The 14162-nt window shown below is 34.9% G+C and overlaps 1 protein-coding gene across 2 annotated transcripts in view; it reads right to left on the bottom strand.

The window, feature by feature from the left end:
• Positions 1–14162, bottom strand: part of LOC121969881 (coatomer subunit delta-1-like) — a 37578-nt gene that overhangs the window by 23115 nt on the left and 301 nt on the right. The window contains exons 1-3 of one of the 2 annotated variants that reach the window (XM_042520176.1): positions 13834–13927; positions 10381–10515; positions 9181–9220 (exon numbers count right to left, since the gene is read on the bottom strand). In XM_042520176.1, the coding sequence (XP_042376110.1) occupies positions 9181–9199 (19 nt within the window). In that variant the 5' untranslated portion in view covers positions 9200–9220; positions 10381–10515; positions 13834–13927. Of the gene's footprint in view, positions 1–9180; positions 9221–10380; positions 10516–13833; positions 13928–14162 lie in introns of those variants that run through there. The other variant, XM_042520175.1, reaches the window with a different exon arrangement.

The raw sequence follows: 14162 nt of genomic DNA, 5'->3' as shown, positions 1-14162 counted from the left end.
GAGAGGCACCACGCGCGTCGCCTGTAACGACCCAATTTTCCTCATTAGGAGTTCTAAAAGTGCTTTAAAATATTTAGAAATACTTTAGAAAAATTCTAGATATTTTTAGGAATTTATAGAGTATTTTTATGCAATTTTTGGAGTTCGTTTGGTATTTTTACCAAGCGAAAGAAGTTTAAAAAAATATATATATATAAAGTGTTAAGGTTGGGTTTTGAACCCTAAACCCTAGACCGAACTAGACCTTAACCAAGGTCAGCCAACCAACTGAGCTAAGCAAATTTTGTTATAATATAGGGGAATTAAATATAGTTAAGTAGTTGTAAGAAATGAAATTAAAATACCGTTTAAAAAGGAGCCGAGGGCGGCTCGAACCCGAAACCTTCGGGACTCCAACTTTCCAGCGGACCAAGCGAGCACGCTGATATTTCGTGAACAAATCAATCACGAATTGGTCTTAAGCCATAACCCTAGGTTATAAAAGGATAGGTAAGAGAGGGGTTAAGTTATTTTTCTTTTCTCTCTTTTCCTCTTCTCCTCTCTCGCGTCGGCGATTCCTCTCGGGCGAAAAACGCAGCCGAGCTTTAGGGCGTCTCCGGTGGCCGGCCAAAGGCTCATTCAAAGGCTTCTTCATCTCCTTGCGTTCCTCTCGTCGAGGAGGAGCCGTAAGCACAAGGAGGGACCGAAAGCTCGAGTTCTCCGAAGCCCTAGAATTGTTCTCGCCGGCTGTAAGTCCAAGGAACCGATGTAAGTCGCTTACTCACCTGCGGTAAGAGTAGTTCCGGGATTTCCTTTACTTGTTGCCATGAATTGTGGTTTCGGATTCTTGTTTTGTCCTAGATTTCGAAGTATGTGGTAAGATTTCCTTTTTGTTTTGATCTGCTACCGTGAATCACTATGCTGATTGGGTTTGAGTTTGCTACCGTGAATCACAGTACTGCCGTGTTTGGGCCCTTTAACAAGCCAGGACAGCCCTTATATTTAGCATACGGTTTTGGGATTCCTTATTTCTGCCGTGTATTAACAGTGGTTTTTTTAGGGCTGCTATATTTTCAGTAGAGCAATATGTAAAAGTTCAAGTTGTGAATCAGTTTTGTAGAGGTTTATGTTTTAAGTTTTTAGCAGGTTTAATTTGGTGATTGTTGAGGTTTTGCGATTTGAACTGTGAAGCTTTGATTTCTTATGGTTTTGTAATCACTGGTTGATTTCGAATTGGAACGATGAAGTTCTGTTTCTCCTTTGTGCTTCTTAATGCCATGAGTAGATAGGGTTCAGTTGGAGATGTTCTTCTTGTTAGTTCACTTCTTGTTATTATACTTGTAGTTTAACCACAAATTGCATACTTTAGTTGTCTGGTTTTATAAGTGGTGCTAGTTGAAACTAGGATTGTTATATGTAATTATACACGCTGAAATACATAGTATGTACTGATCTATATTAATTAACAATGATAGATATATCATATAGTTGCCAAGTATTTAAATTAATACTTATGAGTAACCACTTCAAGAATTTACCTTGTAAGAATCCTTATGAATTGAGAAGAGATCAGAGAAAGTAATAATCATATGGGTTAAATTATTTTATAGATCTTTTTGTGCCATTAATGGGCACGAACGGCCCTATGTTTAGTATTTTCTGTTTAGACCCTTTTGTACTATCTAGAGGGCACGAACAACCTTTAATCTAAGTACATAGTATTAGTTTTCTTTGCTATTTAACAAACATGATAAGCCTTGTTTATTAGCATTGCAGTTTAGTTTCTTCGCTACTTTAACAAGCATGAACGGCTACTCTCTAAGTGTATGCAGTTTTCCTTTTAAAGAATACAGATCTTTCTTTCTTTGATTTATTTCTGCTGTAGCATGTCTAAAGATTTCAGAATTGTTTTCCTTTGTTTTAAATCTGTTGTAGCATGTTTGAAGAAGTTAGATATGCTTTCTTTTGATTTGTCTCTGATATAGCATGCTTATAGAAGTCAGATTTTCTTTTCTTTGATTTAATTCTGTTGTAGCATGCCTATATCCTTTTTAAGAGTTTAAGAAAAATATAAGAAAGACAAAGAAAAGAAAGAAGAAGGCCAAGGCCTTAAGTAGATCCCAAAGTCAAGACTTTGGGGATTTTTGGCACACAAGGTGCTTAAGAAAATGCCGAGGCATTATATAGAAGTATTAAAAGATAACAAGTATTTTACTTTTATCAGTGGCACTGTACTGGACTCTCTGTCCTTGGGCTGGGCTCCCATAGTCGTCCCTAGGTTTAGATAACCTAGTAGTAACGGCTCGGCCGACGGTCGACGGTCGACGACCATAGGGTCGCCAAATGGGCCGCCAAATGGGCCGCCGAATGGGTCGGGTCGTTACAAAAGTAAAAGCACAGTTGCCGGGCCCAAGAAGAAGATGATTATTATTTTGAAGTATTATAAGTATAAGTTTTTGAATAAGTAAAACGAGTTTTTATATAAACATAAAGTGTTAAAGAATAAGTTAGAACAAATGAATCAAGTTTCACTTTGTTTTAGAATCAGCAAGTTTAGTTCCCTTTTATGTTAGCATGTTATTTAGATTAGCTTACTGTTCTTTGCTATTAGAAGAGCATGAGTAGTTTTACATGTTAGCATTCAGTTTTAGCATGTTTTTATTTCAGAATATTCACATGCATATCGAGTTTTTGTGAGTTAGATAGCGCTTACTAAGCATTTTGCTTATAGACTACACTTCCTCTTATTGCAGATACAGGAAAGGAAAAGATATAGAAAGGAAGGCGACAAGGAGATGTTCGAAGGATGTGTGATGCCAGGACTATGGAAGCCTTGGGACTAGGAAAGAAGTTTTAATTTTAGTTTCCGCATTTTAGTAATTAATAAACATTCGAGTTGTATTTTAAATTCATGTCATTTGAGATTTTCCTGTTTAGATTGCATGTAGGATGAGTTTAGTTTAGTAAGTAGATATTTGTGTGATTGATATTTATTATACTGCGTGGTTGATTGATATGTGTTCCAGCCGCTTGTGGCTGAGTATACATTGCATGTATTGTTGAGTAAGGTCACCGGAACAGGGGAGATTCTGTCGAAATTTTTCGGTAGGGTTTCCATGTGATTTTTAATCATACCGGTTAAGTAGAGTTAGTAGTTAAGTAACGGTCATCCTTAGAGGATAGTAGTAGTAAGAAGGGTGGTCGTTACATCGCCCACGCGGGATGTGCAAGCTAACATTTTCGTGTGTGTGTGTGTAGTCCGGCTCTGCTACACTGCGTGCTTGTGCGAGGTCCAGGCACCTAGATTCATTTACTGTTTTTTTTTTTGTTTTTTAATCAACATTTCCTAAAAATGAACACTATACCGTGAGCATCTAAAATTTTTAATCTTGAACACTATAACCCAAAAGAGAAGTTTGAACCCTAGAGGAAAAATTTTATTAGCTTAAACTCATTATAACTTAACCCCTAAATCCTAAAATCTTGAACCCTAAATACATATAATATATGTCGTGAATATTCAAAAAATTTTATTTTGAACACTATAATCCAAGAGGGAAGTCTGATGCCTTGAGGGAAAATCTTATTGACTCAAACCTATTATAACCCAACTCCTAAATTCTAAAATTTTGATCCCTAAATACATATAATATACCCAAAACAAAACAAAAAAATTTTAAAAAAAAAAACACATTTTGGGTCAATTCAGGCACCTGGATTGACTCCAGGCGCCTGGATTCAACCAAGGGCGCCTGGAGTCAGGCATCCGCAGCGTCACGCGACGTAGAGTTCGCAACAGAGCAATTCCGTATGTATGTATGTATATGCGTGTGTGTGTATATATATAGACCTCTGTTGTAATATATCAAGGGATGTCAAATGTCAGCATGGCACAATGCTCATTGACATTTTAGCGATATAGGACTCATTACCTGTGCCAAATAATATCAAGTTTCAGTAATTTTATTATAATGATATATTTCAACCGTGTTGTCGACATGGTATGAGATTTTAAATCATGAACTATATCTTTCGAGAAAATATTGAAAGCACCAAAATGGAATGATAATTGAACTCTTATATAAGTCTTTTCTTCTTTTTTTCTTCATTTCTTTACTCCCTCCTTCATTGCACCACTTACACCACTCATCAACATTCCAGCACAATACTAAAATTGTATCCTTCTGGCCAAAGACAAAAATATTGGTATGGTTTAAGATTTTAAACCTTGAATCTACATACATTTAAGATATTGGATGTTGGTCTCAATGATCCATCCAACCAGTTTCATAAACAAGGATTATAATAAAAAGTACTGCTCAATTTCTGCATTAGTTTGATCCAAGAAAATGATATCATATTGTATCAACACTTTATACAATGCGGTAATAGTCTAACCACATAGATCAATATTTTGCATGAGTTCACACTTTTAAGAATCCTATAGACATGATATCTTGACTCTCTCACCAATCACACTCGACTCTTTTATAATAAAAAAGAGAGTTATTTCACCATAATTTGCTTCTATATATTTAGAAAATTAAACTTTCATCATTACAACATTATAGTAACTTTGATGTTTGCGAACCTCACCCAGCTTGCCATATGTAGTCTTAGACTAGACTGTAAAGGTTCCAAAACTGAAGTGACTTCATATTTAAAATGAAAGGCCATACTAAATTAAGTTTGTAATGGTTGCTAATGAAATTATGTTGCTTTTTGCTTTGGAGCTTAGTAATGTGACCTCTTCAATTTCCTAGAGTACTGAAATATTTAATTTTTTACATTGTGATGGTATAACTTAGTGCAAGTTTCATCCATGTTCTTAATTACAATTTGAAAATATGGAATTACATCCCTGTTTTTAATTCCAATTGATAGCGTAGCGGGCACTCAGGATCGCTAGAGGGGGAGGGGAGGAATAGCATACCTACAATAAAAAATATTCTATCTTTCACTTGCTAATTGCTTAGCAAAGATGAATATTAGAAATAATATAAAGCATGCACGCAGAAGGGACACGCTATTTTACTTGGTTCACTCCAAAGTCTATGCACGGTGTCATTCATTAGCTTTCTCCTCTTCGGTAATTTGTTGGAGGCGGAGAAACCTCTTATACACAAAATGAGTACACATATAAAGAGCAAAGGTTTAATAGTATGGAAATCAAACACATCTCTTCAGTGTAGTGTGTGGTGTTTTGCCTCAAGCCTCATGCCACCCTTTATAGACTCTAGTCTCCAACGGTTGACTGTTGACGTGGCACTACTTCGGTCATCCAAAAGCTCTTTCGGTCCCTAGACCTTGCTTTGTTAGCACCTTAACCTCATCCACAAATAGGTTGCCCTCATCCGATTTAGCAAACTTAGCTCCCTTCCGATCGCCGAACCATCTTCGATCACTCGAAAACTCGATCAATCCGGATCTTTGACTGTCTGACTCGGTCCTGTGCTCCAAGTGTGCTTGGAGTCTCCTAGAGGTCCCTCCATCTGAATTGCTAGGATCTCATAGTGTACAATACATAGGGCCGCCAAGATCAAATTCGGTTGCCCGAGTTTCAAGTCACCCGAAACCCTGACTCAAATTGACTACGCCCAAGTCCGCCTAAGTTAAGTCTCTACCCTCATCCCGAGTGTAATTCACTCAACTCACTAGCTTATCTTACACAACTTCCACTCAGCTTCTTGTCCCTTGAATGAACCGAATCCTTCCGGCTCACTCCCCATGCGTCCTTCTCACTCTACTAGTAGACTCTTCCACCAAGCTCCTCGTACATCGGATGCACTGAGCTCGTTGGTTCTCTTACCTTGTCATCCTTCTTGCTTATTTGCATCTTTTGCTCTAAGTCTAGCTATCTCTGATACTCCTTGTCATTTTCGATCTCTCGAGTGTCGCATACCACCCTTCATCGTACTCCACAAATTCTAAGTTATCAGTTATTTGTTATATGTGTGTTCTTCTAAATCCCTACATACTCGAACACACATATTAGAAACACAGCAAGGTTGAACGTAAACTTATTTTACCAAACATCAAAATTATGGTACACACTACTTGAGATTCTAGCTATCTCCCCCTCAACCATTCAGGGTACTATTAACCACGATTTAAAATCTCAAGCCATATCAAAGTTTCGATCTATGACCGGAACGTTAAGGTTTCAGTACCATATTGTACCGTGCCGATATGGTTTCGGTATTTTTTAAATATAAAATATATTAACCAAAAATAAAATATTTAACATAGATATTTTAAAATTAATATATAAAAAATAAAAAATATAGAGATAAATAAATAAATAAATAATTTATTAATTTTTAAAATTAAAATAAATAAAATATATAATTAATTAGATAATTTTATTAGGGTTTAATTAACTCTTTTTAGATTATTCATATCATAGTTAGGAGTTGATTAAGATAATCAATCTCAATTTTAATTAAAACCACCTAGCTCGCTCACGCGACCCTTTCGAAGGAGTAGCGTGACTCCTCCGCTGTATTTTTAAAATATAAAATATAATAATTTAAAAAAAAAATTTAAAAAAATATGGAGATAAATAAATTAAAAAATTATTATATATTTTTAGAATTAATATATATATATATATATAGTTACTTTTATAAGAGTTTAATTGAGCATCTTTAGATTATCCCTATCATAGCTAGGAGTTGATTGAGATAATCAACGTAAGTTCTCAGTTTAAATTTAAAAAAAAAACTCACCCCGCCCCTCTCCTTGCGCGACCCAGCGCCACCCTTTCAGTACGGGCGCGAAGGTCTGGCATGGTCACGATAGTCGTGCAACCCCTCTGGACGATCGCGGGGATCACTCAGACACGAGAGCGTGGGTCACGCGATCCCTATGGTGCGGTTGTGGGGTTTACACGAGCATTCCACGGCGATAACAGGGTCGCGCGACACCTATGCGGGTGTCGTGGGGCCTAGTGTCAAGTTGTGCTGATGCCGATGAATGAAATGTTTCTCCCATTTCGACCGGCTCGGCACGATATTTTAATCCATGCTAATAACAATTTCCTAACTAGTATAGTGCAAGTTTATAGGTAATCAATTTAGGTATAAGTACAAGAATCTAATTCTATAATGATCTTGCTTATCAGTTCTCTAAATTTTGTACTATAATTATAAAACTCATACCCAGCTATATATCACTTATGTCAAGCTTTGCATTACTTGCATCAAGTTGTGTATCGACTTGCAATAGTTGTGTACTCTATTATAAAACCCTAGTTTAGACTCATATGGTGAGCTTTATAAGCTTAAATAAGTGAGTTATTAGTAATTTGAGCTATTATAGGTCAATGTTTAAGTCTAACTAGTTGATGAGTTGATTCTCTTGTTTATTCAAGTCGTATGTGGATGATTGCAATTGGTATTGAAATGAGCCTAAACCTGTTAAATTTAACTAAGTAATTTTTAAGTGAGAATAATGGTATTATCTTGGAGTATTTGCTAAAAAAAACTTGCATAACGAAGTCCATGGGATATCTTCCGATAGTGCGCCAAGGGGTGTGAAGTTTATATATATAGCTACAATAGCAATTTTTTAATGTCAAGCACATGAACAAAAGATAAGGGTCACGAAAATGAGGATGGTGAGATGGATGTGCAGACATATGAGGATAACAAAAATAAGGAATGAGAATATTAGAGAGAAAGTTGGAGTTGTGCCTATTAAGGTAAAATTCTAAGAGTCGCATTTAAGATAGTACGGATATGTACTTAAGCAACCAATAAATATCTCAATTAGGCAATGTAAGACCATGACAAATATGCACATTAATTAAGGAACAGGGGAGAGCAAAGAAGACTTGGTTAGTAATGACTTGGTTAGCAATGATAAATCAGGATCAAATTTATTTATATATAGATGAGGATATAGTAGAGGAGCCCAATGGTATAGGAGGATTCATATAATTGATCCACTTAGTAGGATATATATATATATATGTATAAAACTTTTTTTTTTAAGGTGAAGCAAATCAATGATGTCTAGTAGACGTGTGGAGAGTTGTGGAGGCAAATATAGCTTGAGGGGCAGAGTTTGTCAACGATGTAAAAGAAATGGCCAAAGTTAGAGGATGGTCAAAGGTGGTCAAAGAAGGAAATATAGAATCAGATCTAGGCTTCGGCTTTGATACCAATTAATGTAGCACAGGGAACAAACAAAACAGGATCCTCACCCAGAGGCGTAAACTCTCACACAAAGAAGAAAAGTGGGAATTCTATTAATCAAGAAGAGGACTCTATACTCCTTGTATAACCTTGACTTTACGGAAATAAATATTCTAAATAAGGAAATATAATAATTTTAATCGGGATTATATTAATTCCCAATGTATTACCAAAACAATAATATTAATTATGAAATGAAAAATGAATCTTTAATTTATTGCAGCCACCTTATTCTTAAATGTTCTTTAATTGTTTCAGTTTATTGTTGAAGTGTCGATCTAAAAGTATCTTCAATTTATTTTTTTCAATTATTATCTTTTACAAAAAAAAAAAAAAAAAGGCAATCCGGTGCACAATGTGGAGTCCCCGGAAAAAGGGTCTATTGTATGCACCCTACTTTATAAGAAGCTATTTCTGAACCTGTGACCTCCAAATCACATAGTAGCCGCTTTAACGTTGCGTCAAAACTTCCCTTCTTAATTATTGTCTTTTTATGTTAATTTATTTCCTTCTCTACATTACCCCCTACTTTTTCCTTCCCTCCAACAAAATCAAAGCTAGAGAAATATTTCTCAATCTTTCTCATATCTTTTCTTACAGAATTTGTTCCCACTCTTCTTTTTCCCTAGTTGTCTCCTTCCCTCATAGGATAGAGAGCCTTAAGTTCCAAAATTTTAAACCCAATCTAGGAGATAAATGTGGTATTAACTAATTTGCTAACAAGGAATCATACCATGAGAACGCAGTACTAAATATGAAATGTAGTATACATTTGGGTACTAAATAAAAGATTTCATATTACTAAAACTAAATAGAGTTGAAAATGTACTACCTAAAACTTTGGTTTAGGAAAAGAAACTTCAGTCGCCATAAAAGAAATTTTGAGAAGCATAAGTTACTAACAACCATTTGGCCAAGCTCTATGATCTAAACCAACCAGTACTTTTGAGATTCATTATTAGAATAATAGAAGAATTGGAATTGCCAAACTAACAAAACTTACCTTTTCCTGTCTTAGTCATGATGGAAGCAGCAAGGACAACCTGACCCATAACATATCAAAAGTTAAGGGTTTTCATCTTTAGGATAAGTTAACTACTTTCATCTACAGGATATAATATTATATCAAAATTAAATTTGCAACATCATAGACAACTCTGCATCTAAACTTGAACAAAATCATGCTACTTCTAATCCTGGTATCCTTGTCATTTAAACTGATCATTGTTTGTGTATGTTCTCTTAAAAATTTCTGGATGCAGTCATGTATTCATTGTTTATAACATGATGAATAAATAGTGGGGTAACATCGATGTAGCTGAACCCAAATAGTTAAGATTCATGGCTTATTGTTGTTGTACACACTGATGAGGTTATGACAAAGATGTCCTACAAAGTAATAAAAGAAAATTCTAGAGAAAAAAAGAAGCCTTTTCAGATTCAATCATAAAAATAGTTCAAATACACAAGAAATCACTTAAACACACACACAATATCATGCACTTTTCTAGTAATACTCTAAAAAGTGCAATTGGAATCTATATTATTTTTATTAGGAATGGTATGATTAACGACAAGCATATTATTAATCAATAAAAGTTGATTGTTAGTGCCCTATACTCATGCGCATAGGACGTTAACATAATACCTGATGACATCATATCCTATGCAAGATTAAACTATATATCATAACAGCACAATGGCAGACAAAAAGAGGTGCTGGCAGGGAAGCTGCGCCACTTAATCTTTGGGTGCAGTGGATAATCATCAATGATTTTTGAATAGGCAGTCACTGGATATTCCCTAAAGTAATTATTGCTAAATCAGTGGTTCCTAATTTTGCAGAGACTACCTAAATCAGGAATTTTTGTGCATTGATTAATTTATCAACCATTAACGCAAGTGCCTCTCCTAAAATCTCCACAGCTGATTCCATTTTTTAATTAGTTATTAAAATCAAACTAATCAGTTAAATTTAAATCTGGAGGCAAATTCGATAGGAAATTCCTAAACCAAATTTTCTTCCAACTGAATAACTCATCCTAACTCCACAGTTTACTCTCTCTTGGATATGGAGTTTAGTTCGGTACACTTTGATCTTTAAAATCAAAAACTGGAAAACCATCAAAAAGGAAATTGAAAAGCTGAAGCAATCATTTTTTTAAATAAAATCTAGTTTTAAAATGGAGATACTTTACATTACCAAATTTATCTAATATTTTTACTTCCTCTGGACCTCCTCAAATCGATGATTTAATGACAAAGTAGTCGAGCATATCATGAACTTTCAGATTAGTTGATTTTATCACCCCTCCCCTCTTGAAAGAAAATCTTGCACCTGCCACATTAACATGCATAATTATTTATCTAACTTGCATCCTGTCTTAACCCAATGCTAGGGCAAAGTTTGCCTATGCTTGTTCCCCCTCAAACTACAGAATATAGATATTGATCTATGTTCAGCTTGTTTTTAAATAGAAAAAAAATTTAAAAAAAAAAGAAAAAAAAATGATAAGACAATGAAAATGATAGAAATATAAACATTGATGATGCAATGCCCAAGATTGAAATATTTTTCTTTCTTAATCGTCCTTCAAACTAAAGATATTGTAGGAATTTGAAATTTACAAATATGAAGTGTTGTAGAAATTGTTGCAACTCAAAGAAAAGGAGATAATTAGTGCTTTTGTATCTAAAATTGTGACAAGGATTAATCTTGAAAGAGAAATTGAGTAAAATCTCACATTATTCTTAGAGATTAGGAAACAACAAAGATGAGAGTGCATGAGTGAGGAGAAAGAGGGTAGTAGAAAAAAGACAAGGATCAATAATTTTAGTGTTTGCAACTGGCAAAGAGTGACAAATTCTTGTAGATAAAATTGCGATGATGCTCTCAAAATTACACTGGAAGCAGAGAAATGTAAAAGGGCTCGTATTTTCGATTATTTTACTTTAAGAAAGGAAGGTAATAACACGGGCTCCAAGAGAAGAGAGAGTTAGAATTTAGAAGATACAAGTGATAATTAATCTCATCTTAAATTCTTAAATCGTACTCACAATATATTAAAAGAATAATGGAAGATAAAAAAATTTGAAAAATAAAATAAAATAAAGAATCTAGTGGTAGGTCAATTGGAGACAAAAAGGAGAAATGCAGAGAGGAAGACTTTAATGAACATTGTGATATGCCATTTATATAAAACTACCACCTCCTTTTTAGAATCTCGTAAAAGGCATAATAGGCTCCCTTGTCTTTAGAAATTTTATTCTGATGAGCCTTCTAAAAGACATAATTGTCTTCCTAATCTTTCTCAATGCTACCGCATTTTTAAATTATTCACATATCCTTTTTCCAATTTTTTTCAATCTTAAATCTTTCTTGTAATCTACTCTTATATATATTTATATAACATCTAATATTCACATTTTTTAGATGTAGACCCTACTAAGCCCATGATCTAGTCTAGCTAAGTTGCATCCCAATTGCTTGAGAGATTGAGATTGTTGGTATGGAGAAATAAATGCCACTTCAAGTTATTTTGTCGATGCTTCAGTTCTAGATCTTGTGATTTAATTTCTACGACTACAACATTGGGAGGACTAGGAAGTACAATATTTGTGTGATGAAGTTGGTGAAGCAAGTAGTCAAATGCAAAGTGATAGTGGAGTTCAAAGAAGATAGTGCATTTGAAGCAAAGTGAATGCCACATTACGCAAAGAAGTGGAAGAAGGGGAAGGATATAATGGCAAAGAGCTCATAGAAATTGGTGTTTTTAGTGTGCCTCATGTCAACAAAGTCACCATTGTTGGGGGAGAGATGTTATTTATGTCGAGCAAGATAGCGTATTTGACCTTGTCTTCATTGAATTAAAACAAAAATAGAAAAGTAGCAGCACAGTAAGGATTTAAGATGAGTCAAGATCATCGTCTTGGCTAAAGGGAAGGACGAGGAGAATGATAAAAAGGCAGTGAAAGAAGCATTGATATGATTTGCGAATGCACTGAAGATAGTCATGGGTGATGAGAGTTAGTCAAAAAAGAGGGTACGATAAAGGACTTTGCTAGCATTGGTTCTTTGACTAGAGAAGATGGAGGAGCAAGAGGAACAGGGTGGAGGGATGGAATGTTGATGAATACGGAGGAGAGCAACCCTTATAGACGAAATCACAGGAGGATGGAGAATAGTAGCGTGGAAAAGTGAAGAAGATCAAAGCAATGAAGTAGGCAATATTGAGGGGGGAGGAAAGGGTAGTAAACTAGGTGGCAATTAACACTATGTGAGGTCATCCTCAGTGAGAGTGGATCTATAGAGTTGATAAGGGGGCATGGAGGTGGTATTAGGAAAGGGTAGGGAGATAAGGAGATGGGGAGGTTGCTGCATCAGATTCGTGACCTCCTCCCAAGGGAAATCATAGGGAAAAAAAACTTTGGCCTTATGCAAGAATTTGCCTAGTTACCAAGTTGAGGGAAAAGATTGAATTAATTTTCACTAAAAGATAATTATTACACCCATATATATCAATCAGATTTAACATATTACCAGATAATATAATCTCACCTCAAACTCAATCCAAGTACAATAAATAAATATTAACTATATCAGCATGCACTATTATATTTTCATGCACAAATCTGAAATCTTCCATTCACATAAGAATTCAATTTAGCTAATGGATAGGAGTAATTCATATGTATTTTAACATTTCTGAGGATTATCTGAATATAAATATTCATATAAATATACCAGGTACATTGGTTTTGATATCAGTTGCATCAATTAAAATGATTATTTCCATTTAACTTTGCTTTTTATATTCTCTCTTTTTCTGTGCATTACATTGCTCGGTCTCTTTCATTCTATCTTTCACTTGTCTTTGTCTTTTTCCAGTCTCCCTCACCTCTTCTTCTCTATTTTTTTCCCTCCATCATCTTTCCTTCATTTGTATCTTTCTTACATTTCCTTTGTTTTTATATTTTCTTCTTCTCTTCGCTCTTTATCATCTTCTCTAGTCTCTCTTCTTCTACATCCTCATTTCCCTACCTTTTATTCTAGCTTCTCCTCCATTTGTCTTATTTTTGTCCTCTCCATGTATCCCTATTTATCTTATCTAGTTTCACCTCTGCCCATATCCTCCTTTACCCTCCTTAGCCTCTTTTTTATTTTGCTTCTTCATCTTCCATTTAAATTTTCTCCTGTTCTTTATCTTTCCCCTTCTACCACTTTTCTCTTCTTTGCTAGTTTCTCATAATCGAGGCTCCTCCTTTCCTTCCTCTTTTTTCTTTGTGGAATGGTACCAGCATGTACATACATATGGTATGGTAGTTGGCAATAACAAAACCCAGTAGTTAATCATATCCAGTACAAACTGGTTGATTTCTTGATCTGCAGATGAATAAATGTTGTTTGTCATCAACGAAATGCAAATGTTTAAATAATTAGATGTGAAATTCACAATGATGTTGTTATGATAGCATGTAAAAGTTTGGGCTTCAGTCAGTAGTAGACAATCATTGCAAGGATACGTTGATTATATTGCAAATTATACTAAAAAAAAGTCTGTATAAACAAGATAAATGAGCATGAAACTCAACTTGCAGGGACATAACGAACTTGAATCAGAAATAATAGGAATCAACACCAGTTTCAATCTCATACCATTGTGAAAGAAATTGAATCCCGAGCAGTTACAGAGCCAAGTACAATGGAGGAAGATCTTCGTCCAAAAAGGCAACCAGATCTCTCAAAAGGCCTAAGCAGCTCAATGATGGGAAAAGGAAACGTTATCAATCCTTAAAAGAAAAATAAAGCCAAAGATATATATACAACAGAAACAAAACTCAGAAAGGAAAAAATTTAATCTTTCTGCAACTCATAGACATCAGGCAAGCAATCTAATAGACCAAATAAGCGGCAGAAGAAGGCCAATGCCAGGATCAGTAATAGGAAAGTGCTAATTTCCATTTCGACATATCGAAATTCAAAAC

The sequence above is a fragment of the Zingiber officinale genome, chromosome 4A (assembly GCF_018446385.1).
Source record: "Zingiber officinale cultivar Zhangliang chromosome 4A, Zo_v1.1, whole genome shotgun sequence".
NCBI classification, from domain to species: domain Eukaryota; kingdom Viridiplantae; phylum Streptophyta; class Magnoliopsida; order Zingiberales; family Zingiberaceae; genus Zingiber; species Zingiber officinale.
The sequence above is the reverse complement of the archived record's forward strand: the minus strand, read 5'-3'. Positions and strand labels throughout refer to the sequence as shown.